At 50.8% G+C, this 10903-nt stretch overlaps 1 protein-coding gene across 1 annotated transcript; it reads left to right on the top strand.

Moving 5' to 3' along the window:
* The first annotated feature begins 2855 nt into the window (after nt 1-2855).
* Nucleotides 2856-8112, top strand: LOC119311324 (disease resistance protein RGA4-like). The gene is made up of 3 exons (XM_037586965.1): nt 2856-3806; nt 3942-5824; nt 8015-8112. The coding sequence occupies exons 1-3, from the start codon at nt 3028-3030 to the stop codon at nt 8110-8112; spliced, it is 2760 nt and encodes a 919-aa protein (XP_037442862.1). The 5' UTR covers nt 2856-3027.
* The last annotated feature ends 2791 nt before the right edge of the window (nt 8113-10903 follow it).

Raw genomic sequence — 10903 nt, 5'->3', positions numbered from 1 at the left:
ATGAAACTGACACGATCATAATGCTAAGCTAACAGATGGGTCATGTCCATCACATCATTTCCTAATTATGTGATCCCGTTTATCAAATGACAACACATGTCTATGGTTAGGAAACATAACCATCTTTGATTAACGAGTTAGTCAAGTAGAGGCATACTAGGGACTATATGTTTGGTCTATGTATTCACACATGTACTAAATTTCCGGTTAATACAATTCTAGCATGAATAATAAACATTTATCATGAATTAAGGAAATAAATAATAACTTTATTATTGCCTCTAGGGCATAGTTCCTTCAGTCTACCACTTGCACTAGAGTCAATAATCTAGATTACATAGTAATGATTCTAACACCCATGGAGCTTTGGGTTGATCATGTTTTGCTCGTGGAAGAGGCTTAGTTAATGGGTCTGCAACATTCAGATCCGTGTGTATCTTGCAAATCTCTATGTCCCCTTCCAACACTTGATGACGGATGGAATTGAAGCGTCTCTTGATGTGCTTGGTTCTCTTGTGAAATCTGGATTCCTTTGCCAAGGCAATTGCACCAGTATTGTCACAAAAGATTTTCATTGGACCCAATGCACTAGGTATGACACCTAGATCGGATATGAACTCCTTCATCCAAACTCCTTCATTCGCTGCTTCCGAAGCAGCAATGTACTCTGCTTCACACGTAGATCCCGCCACGACGCTTTGCTTGGAACTGCACCAACTAACAGCTCCTCCATTCAATAAAAATATGTATCCGGTTTGCGACTTAGAGTCATCCGGATCAGTGTCAAAGCTTGCATCGACGTAACCGTTTATGACGAGCTCTTTTTCACCTCCATAAACGAGAAACATATCCTTTGTCCTTTTAAGGTATTTCAGGATGTTCTTGACCGCTGTCCAGTGTTCCACTCCGGGATTACTTTGGTACCTCCCTGCTATAGTTATAGCAAGACATACATCAGGTCTGGTACACAGCATTGCATACATGATAGAACCTATGGCTGAAGCATAGGGAATGACTTTCATTTTCTCTCTATCTTCTGCAGTGGTCGGGCATTGAGTCTGACTCAACTTCACACATTGTAACATAGGCAAGAACCCTTTCTTTGACTGATCCATTTTGAACTTCTTCAAAACTTTATCAAGGTATGTACTTTGTGAAAGTCCAATTAAGCGGCTTGATCTATCTCTATAGATCTTGATGCCCAATATGTAAGGAACTTCTCCAAGGTCTTTCACAGAAAAACTCTTATTCAGGTATCCCTTTATGCTATCTAGAAATTCTATATCATTTCCAATCAACAATATGTCATCCACATATAATATCAGAAATGCTATAGAGGTCCCACTCACTTTCTTATAAATACGGGCTTCTCCAAAAGTCTGTATAAAACCATATGCTTTGAGCACACTATCAAAACGTTTATTCCAACTCCGAGAGGCTTGCACCAGTCCATAAATGGATCACTAGAGCTTGCACACTTTGTTAGCACCCTTTGGATCGACAAAACCTTCTGGTTGCGTCATATACAACTCTTCTTCCAGAAATCCATTCAGGAATGCAGTTTTGACATCACTACAAAAAAAAAGACACATCCGTGACATTTTGGGCCAAACGAATTTTTTTTTCATACTTATGACACTTCTATGACGATAATTGTGACAAGACCCGGTATCATCATAGATGTGGTGAGCTCCTAATTCTATGATAAAAAATCATGATAGAAAATGGGTTTTTCATCCTGGGCGGGCCGGAGACGCAGCTGCATGACATTCTTTGGGCCGTCCATGACGGAAACAATCGTGGTAGAAGCGAGGGCGAGGAAAATATCGGCGAGTTCCCGGTTACGGTGGGTGGTCTGGGGCCGAGCGATGCGCGTTTCTCGTACACGTATGCGCGTGGGTGCGAGGCGTTGGGCTCTAGCTGAACCCGAGCGAGGCGTTCGCCTAACTGAACCCGAGCCTGCAGGCTACACGTTACTGAACCCGAGCGATCGAGCGATTCCTTCGCTACTACTGCTAACTGAAGCCGATCGATGCTGCCTCTGGATGAACAGTGAGCGTTGCTGGGGGTTTTGGATGAACAGTTCCCGGTGGGGGTGGATGAACAGGACACCGTGTTGTTGCCTCTGGATGAACCGGACCTCGATCGATCGAGCCGGTTGGGGTTGGATGAACAGGACCCTTGGAGGGCTGGATGAACAGGACGACCCTATGGAGGGCTAGTTGAACAGTAGCCGGTGGAGGGCTGGATGAACAGTAGCTCGTGGAGGGATGGTTGAACAGGAACCCGTGGAGATGGCTGGTTGAACAGTAGCCGGTGGAGGAGCGCGCAGTGGGAGGCTGGATGAACAAGAGCCTGTGGATAAACAGTCGCAGATGGAGGCTGGAGGAGGTCGACGGTGGATGAACAGTAACCCGTGGCTAGGGTTTGCTGGCGACGGGGGAGCAGAGCGGGCTAGATGTGGACTGTGAAGTGGATGAGGACGGCCCCGCCGCACGATCGGCTTAAAAAATGACGACCGCCTTTGTTGACACGTGAGCCCGAGGTCATAAATTAAGCTGACCAGGTTGACCGCGGGCAGTTGGACGACCGCCAGGTGGGACGCGACGGACACCGAAAAGGCGTGTGTGCCGTCCGTTCCGCGTTCACACCGACGCATTTGAGGCGCAAATTTGGACCGTAAATGCGTCGGCATGGACACAAAGCGGACATGTTTTAAATTTGGGTCGGCGCATTGGGTCATCAGTTTTGTCTGCGCCAACTCAAACAAACAACGGGGGACGAAATAGGTTGCCGATTGAAGTTGCTATAAGAGCAATCCCTCTCGACGACTTGACCCCTGTGTCAGCAAGCCCCTAGTCGGTCTAACTCCAGAAGCCGTTTGAGGCTGAGATTGGGAGGTGTCTAGATCTAGAGAAGTGCATAGCGGATTTGAAGTAGATAGACCATACAAGAGCTTAAGCGCTGGTGGTTCCCCCTTGGGGCCGTCGGCGGCTAGCCGGAGCAGGGCTGCAGGGGGCGGAGAAGATGGAGATTGTGGCGACGGCTTTTGTCGGTCGTGTCGCACTGAAGCTGTTCGCGTTTCTAGATGGAAATTACAAGCTACGACGGAACCTGGAGCATGATATCCAGCGCATCCGGATGGAGTTGGACATGATCGATGCCGCCATCCACGACCACGACGGCCGTCGCTCGAGCAGCCAGGTGCAGACCGCCTGGATACAGCTCGCGCGCGAGCTGGGCCACAGCATCGACGACTGCATCGACCGCTTTTCCCACCGCCTGGCCAAGGACGCCGCCGCGTCGCCGCTCCGCAAGACCGTCAGCAGGCTGAAGACGGCGCCGATCCGCACGGAGTTCGCCGCAGAGATCCGGAAGATCAGGAAGATATCGGAAGAGGTGTCCAAGCTGAGAGAGTGCTACGGCGGCGGCGAGTCCAGCACCTCGGAGGCATCCGCACCGGGCGCCCTCTCCGAGGAGGCGCACGCACTTGCGGCCGACCTCGTGGGTATGGACGCGCCCCGCGACGAGCTTCTGGATCTGATAAGGGACACCGAGGGCCAGCCTAAGCAGCTCAAGGTGGTCTCCATTGTCGGCTTCGGAGGTTCGGGGAAGACTCTTCTTGCCAGGGAGGTGTACGAGAGCGATACCGTGGTATGCCAGTACAAAGCACGGGCCTGGGTTCGTGCGGCGCACAAAGGCGCGGTGGATGTTCTCAAGGAGATCCTCGAGGAGCTTGGGGTGCAGGTAACCGGGGATGCCAGGAAGCTCAGCACAAATCTCAGAAAATGCCTCGAGTCAAAAAAGTAAGCCTGCTGGAGAAATCCATCACTGACATGTCTCATTTCTCAGTTATTTTTTAACTTCACTTGATTGTTTGTTTCTGTATGAACAATGGATGTCCTCTTCTGAGTTGTTATTTGATCTGCCCTGTTGACCAGGTTCTTCATTGTTATTGATGACATGAGAACGGAACTTTGGAATACCATGAAAAATTCTTTCCCTGCAGTGATGGGAGTGAGCAGCAGAGTTGTGGTGACGACACCCATTCAGTACATAGCAAATGCCTGCAGCTCTGCTCACGGTCATGTGTACGCAATGAGAACTCTTAGCGAGGATCTCTCAAGACAGTTGTTCCTCAAAGAAGCTTCCTTGGAGGATTCATCGCCTAGTAATGAGCTCGGTTCAGAAGCACTAAAGAAATGCGATGGTCTGCCACTTGCTCTCGTTACCACAGCCCAGTTCTTGCAGAGCAGAGGTGATCCGACATGGACAGAGTGGGCAAGGTTGTGCAACAACCTGGGTGAACATCTGGAAACAGAGGATACCTTGGCGAGAATGAAGCACGTGGTTCGCCACAGCTACGCCAGTCTTCCTGACCATTTTGCCAAGACATTCTTGCTATATCTGGGTATTTTCCCACGTGGTCACCCCGTGAGGAGAGAAAGGCTCATAAGGCGATGGCTAGCTGAAGGATTATTTGGAGGAGATGCTCAACTCGCCACGTGCTATTTCAAGAAGCTGGTCGACCACAGTATCATTCGGCCTATTGATGTGAGCAGCAACACAGAGGTGAAGACTTGCCAAACTCACGGCATGATGCTCGAGTTCATCCTGCACAAGTCCAGATGTGAGAACTTCGTTACCTTGTCACATGATCAGGCACGCCCACCCGGCAAGACCCGTTGGCTTTCACTGCATCATGAAAGCGCCGGACGGGCCAGGATGAGTCGAGAGGATTTACCCTTTGTCCGGTCTTTAACAATCTTTGGTAAGGCACACAAATCTGTTTTGGATTTCTCCAAGTATGAACTGCTGCGAGTTTTGGATCTGGAAGAATGTCAGGATGAATTGAGCGACAAGCATCTCAAAGAGATATGCAACCTGTTGGTGCTTAGGTACCTAGGCCTTGGTGGCCCCATTTCAGTGCTTCCCAAGGAAATTGCAAAACTAAAACTTTTGGAGACACTCGATATAACAAGAACGAAGATGGAGATTCTGCCTATAGAAGTCATTGAGCTGCCTTGTTTGATTCATCTCTTTGGAAAGTTCAAGCTTGAAGATGTAAGTCAGAGAGTAAGTAAGCTGCAGAGATTCCTTTCAGAGAAAAGTAATTTGCAGACGCTATCAGGATTTGTTGCTGACAAAGGAATCGCACAGCTCATGGATCATATGAATAACTTGACAAGGGTGAAAATATGGTGTGAGTCCACTACGGATGCCAGCAGCATAACTCATCTTTCAAAGTCCATTAAGGGGTTCATCCAGAGAGGCACCCATGCGAGTGACCATCGTTCACTCTCACTGAATTTCAACGAATGTTCCGAAGACTTGCTGAGTTTTTCCCTGGAAAAATCCTGCCATCTCAGTAAACTGAAGCTACAAGGCAACATATTCAGTCTACCTCCATTTGTTACCACATTGGCTGGTCTCACTGAGCTATGCCTTTCATCCCTTGGTAAGTTCACCGGGGATGTACTTGCTTCCCTGAGCATGGTGCACTCCTTGCAGTACCTGAAGCTGATAGCGACTCACATGGAGAAGTTTGTCATAAGAAAGGGGCAGCTCAATATCCTGCTACGCATGTGCATTGTAGTGCAATCCATGGAAGGTCTAGAAATCGAAGAGGAGGCTCTTCCGTGTTTCGAGTCCCTCCAACTGCTCTGTAAGGGTGTAAACGGTTTCGGTGGCATAAGGATGGAACTCCTCGGACGTCTCAAGGAGGTGGCTCTTGATGATGGATTGAGTGACAAAGCAAAACAGGAGTGGAAAGAAGCGGCGAAGATGCATCCCAGACGACCCAAGGTTCTGTTTATCAAAACAAGTAAGCAACATCTCAGTCAGATGTCGATCATTTGATGCAGACGGGAGGGATGATGCCTGCTGAGAACTCTGAGACCCCTGGACCTGGCGTCCAGATGCACTTGCTTAACCAGGCGGCTGAGCAGGCTGTCGTGCATTTGCAAATACTCCCTCCGTTTCAAAATAGATGACCCAACTTTATACTAATTTTGCACTAAAATTAGTTCAAATTTGAGTCATCTATTTTGGAATGGAGGGAGTAACTGCCAACCCCGATACTTTTTCGTGGCCAGTGAGGCACGACGGCATCTGTCCATCTACTACACCGCCATCTTAGAGTCCATGGTCGGCGGGGCGCGCCTACGGAACGACAAGAAGAGGACCGGCATGGAGAATCGCTGCCTGGCGATCGAGGGAGATTGTGAATGTTGTCACCTGCGAGGGTGCGGAGAGGGTGGAGCAGCACGAGGTCTTTGGCAAAGTGAAAGACCAACTTCACCGTTGTGCTATCAAGGCATGCTATTGTCTGAACTCTGAACTACCCATTTCGTAGTAATATGTGAGATTTAATATATCTTTCGTACTTAGTGCATCTTCTTTCAACTCACGCACGCGAGCTCCTCGGCCGCTCCCGCGAGCGGCCAGGAGCTAACCCCAGCCGCCGCGAGCGTAACGCCCCTCCGCCCATCCTCCCCTCGCCGCCGCTGGCAGGCGTTGCCGGGCAAAGCCCGCGCGGCGCGGCGGCGGCGGGGTCTCTTCCCTTCTCCTCTGGATGGGGCGGCGCGGGACGGCCAATCCAGCGGGTGCTCGCGGGTTGGGCACGGTGCTAGCTCTCGCGCAGCGAGGAGGCGCTGGGGCCGGCGCTTGGAGGCGTGCTGCAGGCGTGCGGCGGCGCGGGGTCGCTCTGCTGGTGCGGATCTGACGCCCAGCGCAATGCGTTGTGGATCTGTGGCCTGAGCAGGGCTGTGCAAGCGGCTCGGCGGCGGCGCAAGGGGCCGTGCTGAGGCGCGGCAGCAGCGCAAGGGGGTCGTGCAGAGGCACGGCGGCGGGGAGGCCGCGGATCTGGTGGGTCCGCGCGCTTGAGAGGTGCGACGGCTGCTGCATCACAAGGTGGAGCCGGTGGACGTCGACCATGGGGATGGTGTGCTGTGCAGTGCTTCGGATCTGCTCGGATCCGAAGGTGTGATGGAGCTCCGGGCGAAAGTCTAGCCCCGACTTTGGGTCGGTGCCGGCAACGGTGGCGCCATGGTGTCATTCCCCTTCTAGAAGGCGTTGCCGTGGAGCTCCATTTCACGACTCTCCGGGAGAAATCCCTAGCTTTGGTGGTCGAAGCGGGCGTTGACGGCGGCTACGTCGTATCCTTCTTTGAGGCATCGCCTTGGAGAATCAGCATTTGGCAATTTGCATGGATCTCTTCGTCGACGGGACAGTGGACGTCGGGGCAGCGGCCCCGGGTGGTTTCTGATTGTGCGTCGAGATGGCGATCTCGAGAACAATGCGAGTGGCAGCTCTATGAGGTGGGGCTCTGGCTTGACATTGGTTGGGTGGCATTCTTGTTCCGCTTGGGCGGTAGGGATGTCGGCTCGGTCGATGCGCCTCAGAGGAGGCGGTCTGACTTTACGTCGGGGCGGCGGCCCCGGATGTGGTGCGACGTTCGTGGTCTGCGAGCGGTTGCCCTGAGCAGCGTGGGCTGCGGGCAGCTGGGTTGTGCAGCGTTGCTGCTCGAGGGGAGCGGTGGTATGTCGGGGCGGCGGCCCCGGAAGGCGGTGCCGGTTGATTGCGCTGGGCGCGACGGAGCGGTGGATGTTGGGGCGGCGCCCCCAAGAGAATCTCTGTGGCGACCAGACTCTTGTGGCAACGATGATGATGGGAGCGATGTCGGCGACGTGACAATGGTTGCGGTAGTCGGCTCTTCTCCGGCGTGTCCACGGTTTTGCCTCGGGTTGCTTGTTGCTGTGGAGTCGAAGCTGCGGCGGCGGGGCCCTGTGGTGTACGATGACTGACTGTAGGTGCCCGTTCGGCGATCTTCCGTGGCGCCAGCTGTGTCTGGTTTTGTCCTTCTGAGTTCTCCGTCAGAGTCGGAGCTGCGTTGTTGTTCCGGTTTTTGCCCGGTTTTCCGTAATTAACTGGGCAATTCTCTTCTGCTTAATTAATAGATGAGGCAATCTTTACCTCCGTTTCGAAAAAACATATATCTTTCGTGATATAGCAGGGCTGTTCCATTTTATCCTTGTCTATTTCAGAGGCTTCTTTCTTTTAAACCGTGTAACAGAAATGGGTAACCACAAACATTACAACGCAGCCAATTGAGTTGAGACCACAAATTCTAGGGTGATAGTGCACACTAGGAAATATTAGAACAGAAAGGTCTCATGGGTGATTTAACACTGGTGGTAAGTAGGTTCTCTTCAGATTTTCTGAAATGGAGAACAATGTCAATTTCTTAAAATTAATTAAGGATAAGTATATTTTTCATCCCTGAACTCTCTTGAAGGTATAGAAATGGTCCCTCAACTCTAAAACCGGTAAACATTAGTCCCTCAACTTTGAAAACCGGATTAGTTTGGTCCCTTGACTCAACAAAAGTAGTTTTGGTGCTTTGTTGGGGGTGGTTTTGACCCGGCATTGCCAACCTGGCAATCTTCTTCCTTCCCATCTTTCAGGTCAACCGAGCATTTCGTCAAACAGTTGGCGCGTGCCAAGAAACAGAAGAAGAAGGTCGATGTGGAGCTTGCGGCGCCGCAGTGAAGGAGGCCAGGGAGGTGCGGCACAGCGAGGATCGCCGGTGACGCGCACACGCCAGCACGCACAAACGCTCACATGACACCCACCAGCACGCACTCACTCGCACAGCACAGGTGCACACGCACACAGAGACGCGCGCTGGCAGAGGGAGAGAGCACCGGCGGGTGCTCCCGTGATCGTCCGCGCGACCATGGCGTAAGTTCGGAATTGGTTCGAGCGCGGTCGTGGCGGCGATTCTCCGTCGGAAATGAGGTAGGGGAGGAATTCTGGGGCGCGGGGTGGCTCTGGCCAGCAAATTGTAGCGCTTTTGATTATGTCGGACGACGAGGGCGAGCTCTAGGTGCTCTCACGTAGGCGGGCGACTGCACGCCGTGGGTGGCGCCCACGGGCACTGTACCGAGGATGTCCGCGGCGGGTAGAGGACGACCTGGGCGCGGCCTTGGGTCTCCTGCGAGGCAGGCGGCCAGGCGTGCTCCAAGAAGGAGCGCGAGCTGCGCTCGAGATGCGCGGGAGATTGAGGTGCTTGGCCCGCGTGCATGCGTAAGAGCATGGTTAATAATATAGCTAGCAATCGGCTATAAGAAGTTGTTATGTCATCTATAGCCAATTTTGTAGCTGACATGTACAATAGTAAGTGAGTAAAATGCATCACTGGTCATTGTACTTGTGTTGAAAGTTCACTTTGGTCCCTGTACTTAGAAATACGATCAATACGGTCACTAAATACGCCATAAGGTGATTATACGGTCACCGACTAACCGTATAGGTTCGTACTTTGCATACTTTGACTGGTCAAACTTCCTATGTGGCAAATAAGCAGGCTAGTCTTCTCTGTACCTTTATGTAGGTCCCACGTGTTAGAGAGTTGAAGGAAGAACTGAATAGGAACTCGTCACTAGCGCCCAAGCGAGCTAGCCAACTGAACCAGTTGAACGTTACTGTTGAATAACTAGAGCGCGACTTTATTATTACAACACGCACCACGCATGCACACACGCGCACACAACACGCATACGCACACTCGCTAGCAGCCTAGCACACAGCATGCACGCATATGAGAAGTTGCACGAGCGCACCAAGCGGCGACAGGCTGCATGCGAACCAGCTGACGCTGAAGGCCTGAAGATGCATGGTACTCCCTCCGTTCCTAAATATAAGTCTTTGTAGAGATTTCATTATGGACTACATACAGACCAAAACGAGTGAATCTACACTCTAAATGCATCTGTATACATCCGTATGTGGTTCATAGTGAAATTCTTACAAAAACTTATATTTAGAAACGGACGGAGTAGTAATGTAAGACATGGCGCGAGGGCTCTGACCGCAGGGACGGCAGACGAAACGGGTGCGTGCTAGCGCGTAGTGTGAGTCTGGGTAGTGCGTGCTGCACGCTTACATAAAAGAACATCGTTTTATTTGCCACAAATAAAAGAACGCGCTACGCACATGGACATTGAAATGTTTTGGTTGAGATGGCTTGTGCACGCCGGTTGCCTCTCTGATATCTAAAAAGTTCGATCCACACCGTTGCACTCTATTTTTTATATTTTCTCAACTCACTAACAGGTGGGACCTGCATAAAGGTGCAGAGAATGCTGGCTAACTAGGCTGTTTATTTGCCATATAGGCAGTTGACCAGTCAAAGTATGCAAAATACGAACCTATACGGTGACTCAGTGATCGTATGATCACCTTATGTTGTACTTAGTGACTGTATTGATCGTATTCCTAAGTACGGTGACCAAAGTGAACTTTTAACACAAGTACAATGACCAATGACGCATTTTATTAGTAGTTGGCTCACCTTACAATCTCACAAAGTGTTTTGGGTCTTGTGCTAGAGCCGGCTACTAACCAAGAGCCCGCTTCTCTTCTCTCTCTTTTTCTCTCTCCTCCAACTAAGAAAAGATATAATATTCTAGTCCTTATAGCCTGCTTATGTCACTTTATTGTACTTGCTCTAAGGCGGCCAGTCGAGTTCTTTCACGGAACACAAAGTGCAGACTATCTGCTGGAGTCTGGATTGATTCTAGGGAGTACCTAGAACTCATCTAGATGAGATATAATTTGGTCTTATTCACTTTGAAAACAAAAACAGATACAATCCACGTCAGCACACACGCATCTTATAGTATCAGATCCAATGGCTATAAAATGTGAATGAGACTAAATTATATCTCATCTAAATGAGTTCTAGCAAAACTGTTGATTCTAGCCGCAGGCACACGCAGGTATACGTTCACGTACGTATTGATTCGGCCCGCCGGAAATGCAAGCGAAACACAGCAAACATGCTGATCCGATCTCGCCGAGAATACGCACGCACGCGACGTGTTGCTCCCTGGACTGCACC

This window comes from Triticum dicoccoides, chromosome 5B (assembly GCF_002162155.2).
Source record: "Triticum dicoccoides isolate Atlit2015 ecotype Zavitan chromosome 5B, WEW_v2.0, whole genome shotgun sequence".
NCBI classification, from domain to species: Eukaryota; Viridiplantae; Streptophyta; class Magnoliopsida; order Poales; family Poaceae; genus Triticum; species Triticum dicoccoides.
The sequence above is the reverse complement of the archived record's forward strand: the minus strand, read 5'-3'. Positions and strand labels throughout refer to the sequence as shown.